We start from the raw sequence: 14,160 nt of genomic DNA on the forward strand, positions 1-14,160 counted from the left end.
AATAAACAAGATTGTTTAACCATTAACAAAGATTAGCTTTTATGACTGTTAGAAATATCCTTTCTATTAGGACAGGCATACGCTCGAAGATATAAACCGCACGTGTTGAAGTCATAAAAATACGAGTTAAGAGATAAATTTATGTCTTCAAGGCATAAAAACTTGTCTCCAATACATAAATTAAAGTCTGGCTTCGTCTGAAAACTGAAAAATGCTCAAGTCGATCTTTTCGACTTCAGCATGTCTTGATTGGGGGCAATTCAAGTCGAACTGAAGTCGAAGCATTTTTATTCGGACACCCTCACCCTCCCCGCAGCGCCCCAAATATTACACACGAATAAAAAAATTACATTTGTACATATTATTATCAGTTTTAAACAATTTCCGTCGTCCTTTTTCATACAAATAATTACTAATGGACAATTTGAATATTTACAATGACTTTTAAGCAATTTTCAATTGTTGAAACAAATTTAAATTAGTAAAACAATTATTTGTTTCCGAAAAATGTAAAAAAATAACCGTATCTTCAAAAAACATTATGTAATTATTTAAACAATTATTTATCGTCTATTTTCAAAATTTCGAAGAACTGATGCGAAATATCAACTTTCTTTTCAAATCAGTATCCTGTGCTACGTTTTCTTAAATAATTACATAATTTTGATACATTTCTTTGAATGTTTAATAAATTTCTATTTCCTTTTTGTTCAAGCAGTTATTTTTCGATAACTAAAAAAATGAAATAAAAAAGAACACATACAATTATGTTTCACATTGTAAAGTGTGTAGAAAGAATACATTAACCACTTTTTAATTGTTTAAAATAATATAATTTCTTTAAATAATTACTTTCACCAGAATAATTTTAAAATCGTAATTAATTGTATGTGTTTTTTTCATTTCGTTAGTTATCTAAAAATAACAATGACAAAATACTGCATTGCAAATATTGCATTTTAATCAGAAAATAAGAATATTTTGTACATTTTTGGGGAATAAATAATTGTTTAAATGATTTAGATTTCTTTAATTTTTTATTTAAACTGCGTGGGTGAGGGTAGGTTGTAAATAAAAGTTATTAGTATGGTTTTATTTTGTAGGCATTGCTTTCCAAATCCTAAAAACTTTGGCACGTTTCGATGAATCCCTGGAATATGAAGTTCAATTTTTCGAAAATTCAAAATCTCACCGAGTAAATTAAATGGAATTTTGAAATGCCCAGTAGCACGTGTTAATATTCAAATTCCGAAAAAAATTACAGATTTTGTTTCTCCGGAAATGAAAACTTTTGGGGGGTGTCTTCTCCTCTAGAGTGTAACAAAATTGCAATGCATGTTTGGACCGTTCTCTCTAAAACTAGGATTTCGAAGTTCCAACTTAAAAAATTCCCCAGTGACTGGTTTTTCAACTTAGAGGGTTCATTTCAGGTCTAAAATGCCGAAAATTTATCGTGCTATATACCACTATACGTAACTTACTTTAAATTGTATTCTAAGCTGCGCTGAAACATGTATTAATTGTGATAAATTTATACCATTACAATTCATAATATGCATAAAAATTAAATCATACTAATTCTTATTTCCTTGTTTTTATAATTTTTAAAATTTTTAATCTGTTTTTTTTACAATTAAATAGAAACTACTGCGCATCTGCAAAGGGTCTAATAAAGGAACATATATAGGGTTCTATATAGGATCCTATGTCCTCTTTCGTCTTTTCTGTCCTTTTTCCAAAAATTAAATTTTTTAATTTTTAATCTTATTTTTGTACAATTGAAAGAAAATCTACTCGTCCTATCTAAAAATGATTAATAATAAATTTATAGATCTTTTCAAGCGAACATTTTTTGTATGTTAATTTTAGTTTGTACCTTATGTCGTTTGTTCAAGAAAATTTAATATTTTTATTTTGAATGTTATTTTTTACGCCCAAAGCCAAAACTACGTATCCTATTAAAAATTATAGATTTTTTTGGATGAACAAGTTTTGTCATATTTTTTTCGTAGCTTGTGTCGTTAGTTCAAAAAAATTTTATTATCTATTTTTAGTGTTGTTTTTTACGACTAAAAACAAAATCTGCATAGTTGGACCAAAAAATGGAATTTTTGGATTTTTTATTATTTTTGGTACGATGAAATTGGGAATTTCCAACTTTTTGACCAAATTAAAATAGTTGTTATGATCATCTTGTAGGACTTTCAAAAATCAACGTTTTTCTTTACTTGGCCTTTTTCTTATCATGCGTTTTTGGCTTAAAATGTTCATTTTAATTTTGTTTTTTCGGATTTTTAAAATGCTTTAACTCTGATAATTTTCTTTTTATAGAAAACAATTAATTTCTGATTACTATAAATAACCAGTCATAGAATTTCGAAATCTTGAAAAAATGTGGTTTCAAAAACTTTTGGTAGTCAAATTTTGAATTTTCAACTTTTTCACCATATTGAAAAAGTTGTTATGATCATCTTGTAGGGCTGTCGAAAATCAATGTTTTTCTTTTCTTGACTTTTTTCCATAGCATGCGTTGTTTGGGTTAAAATGTGCATTTTAATTCGTTTTTTTGGATTTGGAAAATGTTCTAACTCTGATAATTTTCTTTTTATAGAAGAAAGTCATGAGGATAAATTGTTTGAGTTTCTGAGTACTATGAATAACCGTTCATAGAATTTTGAAATCTTGAAAAAATGTGGTTTCAAACATTTTGAAAACGTGCTCACACTTTGAATTTTGATCCAAAATAGACATTCGAACACCTTCGTAAAAATCGTTTTTTCTTACTCAGTAGGTCTCAAAACGTGGAGGTTTGATGAAAACCGACAAAGTGAAATTTTACATAAAACCAATACCTTCTCATTAGAATGAGAATGTAAAAAGACCATTACATACGAAATTGCTCTCACTTCGATTATATGAAGAGCAACATATTATTAAATTGAACAAAATTTAATTAAATTGTCGACTTGGAGGAATATGAAACTTTCAAATATTTTAGATTTTAGCTTTACGATTTTTCACCGTGATAAATTGCAAAATTACCAAAAAAACGTGTTTTGTTCATAACATCAGATTTTGTGGACGCATAGAAAATTTATAAACATAATTTTATTAATTTAATTTTTTTCTTATTGGATGCGAATACATTATTTGATATTTCACGTGCATATTGTGTAGAAGAGATATTTGTCATTTTGCTATATTTCCCTTCAGCTGAGCAGGTAAGCCGAGAAACATGGTTTGATAAAAATGGTTGAATATTGTCTCTCTCGTTGCTAAGTTTCTCTTTCTAACAGGTCAAAAATTTTACTAACCGAATCCTACCAATTTTCAGGTATGAGGTTGTCTTCATACTTGCCAGGGGGCACTAAACTGTATTTCCGATTTTCTTATAGATGCCACTGCAGTCATTGCCGTGCTCAGCCAAACCTACCGTTTCGCCTTAAATCACCCTGATTGACATCGGGCAAGAAGAGTTTAATTTTTGCGTGTCAAGACGGTGTCATTTCCACTTTAGCATACCGTCGCCACATTTCTAGCAAATACATTCCCGATGATAGCTGCAGAGCGTGTAATGCACAACCCGAGCACCTAGGACATATACTATCTAGTTGTCCAACTCAGGCGGGAACGACCTACATCTAAAGGCAGAATGCCACACTAATAGTGCTTTGTTACTTCGCCAAACGATCTTAGGGAAATAAGTCAATTGTCCAAAATGAGAAATATCACACATACTGGAACTTCATATTCTCGACAATATTCTCGAGGCCTCACATATTTCTCCTTGACTTCGAGAAACGAACGATGTTTGTAATCAAATTTTCGACACCAGTCGAAAATTAGCTCACAGCCAAGAAGAATAAAAAGAAAGAAAGGTACAAAGACCTTATACGGGAATTGTGTCTGTTAGGCCCGGAAAATTCTGTTAAGCTAGACTACCTAGTCATAATCTTTTGTTTAAATAACGTTTGCGGGAATCTCCACTCTCGACGACACATTCTATATTCCTTGTTCTCACACAATCCACTCTTTTTTTAAAGTCAGCAATTTTGTTAACAACATAAAATCCGTGTGATCCACGTACAACTTTCATGGAAATACTCCTAGGTAATTAATTCGTATATTTGTATTCTTTTAAAGAGCTTGTTAAATTTGTTTTAATTTCAAATAAAAAAGTAAGTTAATTTACTTCAGACTCTATCGCCCTTAAGGAACATATTCTTATCATGATACTCGCGCTTTTCGCTCGATTTTGTGGATACAGTGCCCTGCCGACCAATCCGAATTCAAACAGCACTTTTCAGTACCGTTTTAGTGCTGCTCGTTTAAAGCTACTCAGGTTCCAGTTTGAAATTGCTACAGAAGTTCCCATAATACCTGCGACTAGTTTAATAAGTAGATCAGCTGAACTGAATTAAAAATTTTGAAAATACCTCTGCGAAAGTTGTAAATTCAGAATCAGAATAACCTTCACGTTAGTGTAACTTCTTTTAGGATAATCCGATTGAACTTATATTGCAGTGTTTTGGAAAGCTCTTTTCATTTACTTTAAGACTATTATAACGATTTTTTTTAATTTGTTATATATATAAATATATTTTTTTCGTGAAAATTGACATTGATTTTTTTTAAACTATATTAGAAAAAAATTCTATTTCAAAAAATTACTTTTGTTATGCTCTTTGAAAACATGTAGAATAAAAAGTGGGTCTCAAATGTTTTTTTTTTTTTTGACAAATTTAGATTTTTACGCTCGAGGGTACAACGTTAAACTTCCGCAGCGCTCGGGCACGAATAATCTCAGGTCTGATGTGCCCTAAAATTATATTTAACTTTTTTGAAATGATTATATGTGCAGAACTATATAAATTACGTTATATATTTTACCTCACACCTTTTATTTTATGCAAAATGAACGTAAAAATTTAAATTTGACCAAGAAAACATTTGCGGCCCACTCTTTATTGTACATGATTTTAAAGACTACAAAAAAAGCTAATTTTTGAAATAGAATTTTTTTTATAGTTTTTTTCAACAAATCAATTTCAATTTTGATTTTCAAACAAAAAAATTTTTTTTTAATATATCGTTATAGTAGTATTAAAGTACATGAAACGAGCTTTTTAAAACACTATAATAAAAGAGCAATTGTCAATTCTGTATATTGACAATCGGTTGATAAATAAACCTATGGTTTGGTGAATTAATGTAGGTCCATTAGGACTATAATTCAGCCAAATTTCAAACCGATCTAAAAAAAATTAATTAATTAATTAATTAATTATATATATATATATATTCGAATTTTAACAATTCAATACAAAATTTTGGGTGATTTTAGCTAAGAAAATTCAAAAGACTTCATAAACTCGTTACTCTCAGGGAATTACTGGTTAGTGGGCGGAGCAGTAAGGCACTCATTTTGGACTCAGTGAGACCCAAACTTCCACCTTTGTATATCATTCACCTGTTCTACGTTTATCTCTTTAGATTTCTCAGGAATTTTTATTTTATTGCAATTTTTTGTATTATTTAAAATTCTGAAGAAATAAGTAATAAATATATAAGAATAATGAAATAATAATAATAATAATCGATGATAAAAGTATTCTTATTAAAATTCACATAAATATGCTTAAAATTTAATTTTCAATTTTAGGGTCCAAATACCTATTTCCTTTCTTTCCCTCAAGAAAATAATGAATTACTGGTAAAACTTTGGGTATAACAATTTCATTGCATAGTTTAAAGTGTTTGAACGGACTAGGAAAGGTTCCTCCATCATCGCGTACTTATTTATGGACTCTCTTCGCCTTTTAGGGACAAATCTCTTCTTGTTTTTGCTCATTATCTTATTGATATTGAACTTCAAAATTATCTATTTTTGAATGATCAAGTCTTGACTCTACGAAGAACTGTTGTAATTTTTAACTAAAAGAAATAATATTTATGGCCCAAAATGATCCATTTGAATGAGATTTTTTGACGCTCATTATTATTAAAGCCTGAATATATGTACAAATTTCATCATTTTATTAATGATTTATATTCTGTGTTAAGTCCATAAGAAATTGATTAGCGATGCACTCGACGGTTGTAACCGTAATATTCGTTGAAGCTAATCGTCGTTAGCATCGGTGGTCTTGGAGGCGCCATGCTTTCACTGGTTAATAGCCTAAAAATCACCCCTTCCTGTTAAAAAGATGCTACGACACTGAGGGCAAAATGCAGAAGGCGGTCGCATAAAGTCACAGACTGTGACCTTCTATCTCACAGTCGTAAGACGTAGTTACAGCTGAAATTTTACCGCGAATTCGCTGGGAGCAGATACAGTTTTTCAGATTAGCACCCACTCCCGGCGAAATCTCAAAGTTGTCCTTATGACAAAGTTTTAATTGTATATAATGAATTAATTTATAGATAACAATAGTTTCAATAATTTGAAAAAAATTATAAAAACAGATTTGGTTTTCTAGTAGTGAACTACTATAAATCACTCTATCCGACCATTGTGTGAATGATACATCGCATTACTCCAAGTGACGTTTAAGTGCTGAAATGCTGAAATAGCACCCTGATATAGCACTGAGAGCGAAGTGCAGTTTGATCGGTAGGGTGAGGAACTAAATTTGAGGATAGCGACAAGACCGTTTTGTCGAGCTGGGACAAAATTCGAGTTATTAGACCAAACCTATTTTGTTGTTCCAACGAAATATTTTCTTTAGCCTTGTTTTTTTTTCATGAAATTTTTTATAATATTTTTCACTATTAAAAAAACTATGCGTCTTATCAAAAATGATCTGAAGCAAAGTAAACCTTTATGAGATAAGCAATTCTGCATCTTAAAGGCATGCTCTTTGGTGACCACGTGACCAAAGCAGCCAGGTAATGAGCGTAGAATAGAGAAAAATTAATATTTTCAGATTTCAGCACAAAAGTGAAGATTATTCTATTATTTTGAATGCGCGATTTTTCCATCTGTCTAAAATGCCATAATAAGAATAAAATACCTCCTCAACTTATTCAATTCTATTTCCATAGCAACCGCCACACAGTTTTCTATTCTCCCAAAGAGAACGTGTTTTCAATATATTTAATTCCTTCTAATTGTACCGGTAACGCACCTCATAGAGATATTTTTTATTCCTCAGAAGTGGTCATGTTTTGATTTTATTTAATTCCTTCTAATAAGTTCACCAAATTTTTGTAATAAGTTGTTTTAATTCCTTCATGCGGAATATAAATTTTGAAATTTCATTTCTCACCAATTCAACTCTGTCTCTCTAGAGTTAAAATTATTTAAATTCACACATTTGCATAGATTTCTTTGTTGCATTTTTAAGACGCTTAAATAAATTATTAAAATATAAATAAATATAAATTTGAATATTTTTCGAATTTATAAGTTATAAAAAGATTTAATAATGAAAAATAGGTTAAATAAATGCTTTCTTTAAATTTTACTAAGTTGATTGAGAGGAATAGGATTTGCACTTTTTCTGTTCCCGTTGAGGGATTTTTAGACGGAGGAAAAATCGCGTATTCATAGGAATACAAACTCTTAATTTTTCTGAATTCAACACTTGTTACCGGGAGTCCCTAGTTATGAACATTTTTTCTTGGTGTTCAGCATGTCCAAAGGCAATGATATATCAATCTCAAAGTCTGGAATTTAATAAATAAGACAATAAATTGCGTTTTTAAATTTAATTTGAGTAATAATTTTTTTTTTTAATTATCCGTGAGAAAGTAAATATGCAAAATTATTTTCATTTTTTTTTGTGCTCACTGTGTCCACACGGATTGAGATATTGTGTTTAAAATTTGAGAGATTAAATAAAAAGCACTAGACACCGTTTTTATGCATCAATATGTTTATAATTTCCATGATAGTTTATTTAGAATTTGATAAAATAGAATATTAATATTGGAGTTGTAGCACTTTGAAAATAATTTTTGGTTTGATTCACTTCAGATTTTTTTTATTCACGTATATTGAACACTGACACCAATTTTGAACTTTCTGTATAACTTTCTAAATCCTGAATACGATATCTCAATCCGGGTGGGCGTATTGAGGACTAAAAAATGAAAATTGTTCTGAACAAAAATTTCATGAACGAACTTAGTGACGCGATCTCGACTTTATCGACGTTCAAAGTTTCTTTTTTTCTCCGCTAGAAATCGCTTAAAATGCTTCAAAAATAATGATAGGTTACGTGTGCCCTACCGATAGAAATCTCAGAGTATTCTTAAGCAAAATAGCCTAGTCCATTTGAGCCTATAAGCAGGGTCGATTTAAATGATTTAGTCTCTGAGATAGAGAAATTTAGGTCCTTTTAGTGGTCCTTTCAAGAGTGATGCGACGGTATTAGTCACGTACCGGCGGGCAGTTTTTTACATGATTGTTGGCCGTCGTATACCCGACTCTCCCTTTTTAAATCTCTCTTCAAATTATTAACACTTCTTTTTATAATTGATGAATTTTCTCATTATACTTATTTGCAATCATAAATTATATACTAATATACAATTTTCTAGTTTAATTAAAATTTTTTGTCTTTTTCGGCGTATCTCATTCAATTTACGAGAATGGTTGAATTAATTCCAATTTTAAAGATGAAAAAAAAAGTTAAATACCTGAAATCATCGAGACCCGTAGATTCCGAATTATTATGTTTGAGGCTGTTCACTATCAAATTTAAAACAATGTACTTCTAAATTTTAATCCGAAAGCTTAACAAAGGACCCTTGAGTGTTGGCTACTCTATTGATATAACCTCTCTGCTTGTTATTTATGATCGAATTTTTATTTCAATTTCAACCTCTCTACTTGTTACTTATGATCGAATTTTTATTTAAATTTCAGAAAGGACATTTTAAATCCTTTAAAACATTTAAGCGAGCTACCTGGACCTTTAAATATATCTACCTGAGAGCCTGCAGAGAATTTCTCCGAGCTTCTCAGAGCCTTGAGAAACTTTAGCATATATTCTGAGATTTCTATCGATAAGGTACAGATACTTACTTGTTGATTTGCAACGAATGTGCAAATGCAATTGTTTATATTAATTTTTTTAAATGTTTAAACGATTAATCCAGAATTGGTGTCAGTGCTCAATATACGCGAATCAAAAAATCTGAAATGCATCAAACCAGAAATTATCTGCAAAGTGCTACAACTCGAATGGTAATATCCTATTTTATCAATTTTTAAATCAACTTTCTTTGAAATTATCAACATATTGATGTATACAAACGTTCTTTAATGCTTTTTATTTAATCTGTCAAATTTTTAACACGATATCTTAATCCGTGTGGACACAGTGAGCAGAAAAAAAAAATGAAAATAATTTTGCACATCTACTTTCTCTCGAATAATTTTGTTGAAAATTATTACTCAAACTAAATATGCAAACGCAATTTATTGTCTTATTTCCTAAATTCCAATCTTTGAGAGCGATATATCATTGCCTTTGGACATGGTGAACACAAAAAAAAATGTTGATAACCGAGGACTGGTTTGGTCACGTGGTCACCGAAGAGCTTACCCTTAGACTATGTGACGAGTGGACCACGTGACCAGATTATACCTCACTGACACTTTTTTTATTTCCTGAGTTACTTTCACACGAGGCGTTAGCTCTATTTGAAAATTTGGAATAGTAAATAAGAACTAAGAGAGGTGAGTCTGTCATGAATTTTAATGATAATTTTGAAAAGGGCAAAAAAAATTATTAAAATCTTTTTCCATAATTATGAAGATTTAGGATCACACACCTTTCTTAGCGCTTCGTATTTATTATCACAAATTTTCAACTGGATGTGGTGCTCGCATAGTTTGACCAGAAAATTGAGTTTCTAAGTTTAAAAAGTATTTTTGAGGGATAATACCATAAACACTGGTCAAAAAATATACTCACTTCGGATTGATGAACAAGATTTATACTGTGATCTTTTTTTTCGAAAAACGCAGTCAATTCATCCTTTACATAAATATTATTTTTATTCAGCTCTTCTGACAAATTAGCGCTCTCCTCTTTTATCGAATATTTATCACATTCTTCATCCATTTTTAAGTATAAATGATAACAAAATACTTTTGCCGGTTGTATTCACGCTTATGTTTATGGGCTTCTTGGTGTTTACAAACCGCCAAATTTAGCAGCTCTACCACCTGACAAATGGTAGGTACACCCGCCAGTGATGTTAACGGACCGCGCCTTTTCAACTGCGCATGTACCGAAAAGCGCGGGTCTATTTAAAATTATAAAGCATAAACTTGCAATAGTAAGGTACCTTTTCACGGTAGCCTGTTTAGAATTAATCGTGGAATTAATAATTTTCATCGGACTCATACCTAGCTGCCTTGTTGGTTTATGTCAAATTTGATTGGTTGAGAACCGAGGATACGAACTCGATGTGCCAAATTAATTCATCAGTTTATTCAAATTCGACCTCCGTGAAAAGGTACCCTACATTCATGATAATATATTTTTTACAGAAATTAGCTATTAGGTATTTTCACTTCTATCGCCAGCTAACTTCTCTTCGTTTATTGCTGAGGGCTAACAAAATGGACCAAATGCATGGGATTCAGTCCATTTTTGCCCTATTTTGCTATTATCTTCGTAAAAACTAATTTTTTCATGTGAGTGTATTTGAAAAATAGGTTTTATTTGTTAAAAACTATATAATGACATAATAAAATGATGGTAATAATTATTTATTACGAAAATGATACGAAAATAAAGTTTTGCCTACCCTAGCGGACCGAAGGAACCGAATGGAGCCTCTACAAAGTACCCGTAAAGACCCCATTGGGTCCCCATTCGGTTACTTTTTAAATACTAAAAAAAAACAGCAAAATCGACTTTTAAATTGTTGAAATTCGGATTCTACGTTCAAATTTTCATTAGAAGCCCAAGGAGTAATCGCAATACTTTTTCTTGCAGCGTTAAAAACTTTAAAAAATAATATACCTATCAGTTACGTGGGCAGAAGGCGCCTTCAAGTGCATCTTCTTTTAGTAGCATTTAATAAGCGTTCCGTCGGTAGCTTTAAGAATTTTGTCTGGATGCTAGCGCCACGCAGTGGAAACCTCATACAACAAAGCTGCGATGCAAGTAAAAGAATTTAATTTTTAATCTTCGCGCGCAACATACTACTTAAGCTGTTATGGATGCGCTTGAAGTCACCTTCAGCCGAAGTTAATGACATTTTTTTAAATTTTTAACGCTACAAAAAAAAGTATTGCTATTACTTCGTGAGTTTCTAATAGAAATTTTAACGTAGAATCCGAATTTCAACAGTTTGAAAGTTGATCTTGATATTTTTTTGAGTTTTTGAAAAAGGAACCGAATGGGGACCCAATGAGGTCTTTACGGGTACTTTGTGGATGCTTCTTTCGATGCCTTCGGTCCGCCAGGGCATGCATTTGGTACATTGTTTTCCCCTCAGCATTCAACGTAGTGAATTTATAGCTGACGATGAAGTGAAAATGCCTAATTATCCTAGATTCAATTTAAGGGTACCTGTTGACGAAGATCTATTTTGAATTAATCTTTGAATTAATTTGACACATCGAGTTTGTATCTAGTTTCTCAACGATCCTATGAAAAAAATTAATTCCACGATTATTTGAAAACAGGCCTCCGTAAAAAGTACCATAATTAATTTGTTTCAAGAGAAAATTTGTTCGAAATATTTGTCTGTATTTATTTCAAATAGACCCGCGTTTTTCGGTACATGCGCAGGTGCATCACTATGGTTCACCATCAGTACCAACTTATGGTGTATTTACACGCATTTCGATTGCAAACGGAAAATGTACTACTAGAATGCAATAAATGCGTAGCATCATCAGATGGTAGAATGAGAGGAAGATACATTTTCCGTTTGCATCCGACAGGCGTGTAGGTAACCTTTACCGGGCTACGCAAGAGCTTCACCCGGCATGCGGTTCAGAAGCTTTTCGCAAGTGCACTGATGTAAGAGGCCTATAAGCAGATTGTTCCGGAAATAGTCTTGGAGCTGAGAATTTAAAATTAACATGTAAAAAATAAAGAAACCTTTAATTTATTGGCGCAGACATTGTTTTGGCTGAAAAAAGCCAAAGATAGAAGATACATGTCTTGCTTTATTTTATAGAAGAGTTTTTTCAAAGTCTGCTCAGTGTCCGTAAAATATGCAGCGTTTCGCTGTGATATTCCAGAGTTAGATCATGCCCACAAGAGTATTCATGACTAAAATATGAGCACTTTTTGAAAAATTAGTAAGGAGTAACCTTCCAACATTCCTCTCGTAGCCAATATTCACAGAAGTACTGATTTTATATTAAAGGTGAAGAGTATTTGTGTTTAAAAATTTCATCACCTAAAATACAGATAAGTAGATTTTCAAACATATGATTAATTCGTCTAATAGATCATTTTCTGCTAAAATAATATTGTTAATCAGATTGCACATAAATTAAGTAATAATTATACGAGGTGTACGTCGTCCGTTCAAAGTTTTTTTTCAACCTTGGGAACAAAAAAAAAGTCAAATGGAGCCATGTCCGGTGAATATGGTGCTTGAGGTAATACAGCAGTATTATTTTTTGTCAAAAATTCACGCACAACTAACGCGGTGTGAGAGCGTTATCGTAATGCAGTTTCCACGAATTACTTTGTCACAACGCCGTTAGTTTTCGTCGAATTGCTTCACGTAAACGGCGCATAACTTTCAAGTAGTATTCTTTATTGACAGTGCGACCTTTTGGTAGGAATTCATGATGCACTGTGTCCTTCAAATAAAAAAAAACCAGTGAGAAGAACCTTCACTTTTGATCGAACTTGACGAATTTTTTTCAGTCTTGGCTCATTAGGCAGCTTCCATTGCGATGATTGCGCCTTGGTTTAAACATCATACCCATAAACCCATGTTTCTTCACCAGTTATGATGTAATTCATTAATTCTGGATCGTTATTGGCTTTATTCAGCATTTCTTCGGAGATATCTACGCGATGTTGTTTTTGATTCAACAGTTTTGGGATGAATTTGGCTGCCACACGTATAATGACTAAAACGTCAGTGAAAATTGCATGACATGATGCAAATGATATACCATAATAATCAGCGACTTCTCTGATAGTGATTTGTTGATCTTTTAGAATCATTTGCTGAACTTTCTCGACGTTTCCCTCGTTAATTGAAGTTTTAGGACGCACAGAACGTCCATCATCCTCGACGCTTTCACGATCCTCTGAGAAACGTTTGTACCACTCATAAAGTCTTGGTTTACTCATAGTAGTCACCATGGGCCTATCTGAACATTTCACATACTCTGTTGTCCTTTATTTCATTTTTTACACAAAATTTAATATAAATTCTTTGATCAATTTTTTTAAAAAACAAAAGTCGCCGAACTCATAAAAACACGTCTTACCTTAGCGACTGCCGCTTAAAAAGTAGACAATAAAAGTGTTTAAAAACTTTATCATACTTCAGGGGCATGTATACCAACATAACAAAATTTAACAATCGGACTCTCCAAGCCCGCGAAATTTAAAAATTCTTGTTACTTTTGGATCACAACTCGTATACACGAACGAGAAGGTACAATTCGCTTATTGCTCTCATTTTAATTTGCACATTGTACGTGACAATGCTCGCAGTGTTTTCTCTACTACTTGACATTCAGACAGCCATAACCTTATTTTTCGTCTTCAATACGTGGTCGTTTCAAACTACCAACGAATTGTAGAATATGTGTGATCAACATATTTTTTATCATGATACTAATGCAGACATGATAATTTCTGAAAAACAAATAAAAAAACTCATTACCTAATTTTATGTGAACTATTATTAACAATATTGTTTTAGAAGAAAATCATCTACTAGATAAATGAATCAAATGGTTTTAAATATCCTTATCCGTATTTGATGTTATGAAATTTATAAACACGAATACCCTTCGCCTTTATTATAAAATCAGTATTTTTGTGCCGATTGGCTATGAGAGGAATCTTAGAATGTTACTATTTGACAACTTCAAAAAAATTCTGATATTTTAGTAAATAATATTCTTGAGAAGTTGAACTCTTTCTGGAATATCACATACACTTACATGCGAATCGCTCCATACTTTATGGACACCGAGTAGATTTTGGA

General features: G+C 31.7%; 2 protein-coding genes across 2 annotated transcripts in view; both read right to left on the minus strand.

The window, feature by feature from the left end:
* The window catches only part of LOC117177130 (ribonuclease H2 subunit A), a 49,688-nt gene extending 39,497 nt beyond the window's left edge, over nt 1-10,191 (minus strand). Inside the window, exon 1 of the mRNA XM_033367626.1 lies at nt 9,927-10,191. Within this exon, the coding sequence (XP_033223517.1) occupies nt 9,927-10,076 (150 nt within the window). The 5' untranslated portion in view covers nt 10,077-10,191. The remainder of the gene's footprint in view (nt 1-9,926) is intronic.
* A 2,711-nt stretch (nt 10,192-12,902) lies between these two features.
* LOC117176670 (protein GVQW3-like) lies at nt 12,903-13,304 on the minus strand. The gene has a single exon (XM_033366923.1). It carries the CDS (start codon nt 13,302-13,304, stop codon nt 12,903-12,905), a length of 402 nt encoding a protein of 133 aa, XP_033222814.1.
* Nucleotides 13,305-14,160: the final 856 nt, after the last annotated feature.

The sequence above is a fragment of the Belonocnema kinseyi genome, chromosome 7, assembly GCF_010883055.1.
Source record: "Belonocnema kinseyi isolate 2016_QV_RU_SX_M_011 chromosome 7, B_treatae_v1, whole genome shotgun sequence".
Taxonomy (NCBI): domain Eukaryota; kingdom Metazoa; phylum Arthropoda; class Insecta; order Hymenoptera; family Cynipidae; genus Belonocnema; species Belonocnema kinseyi.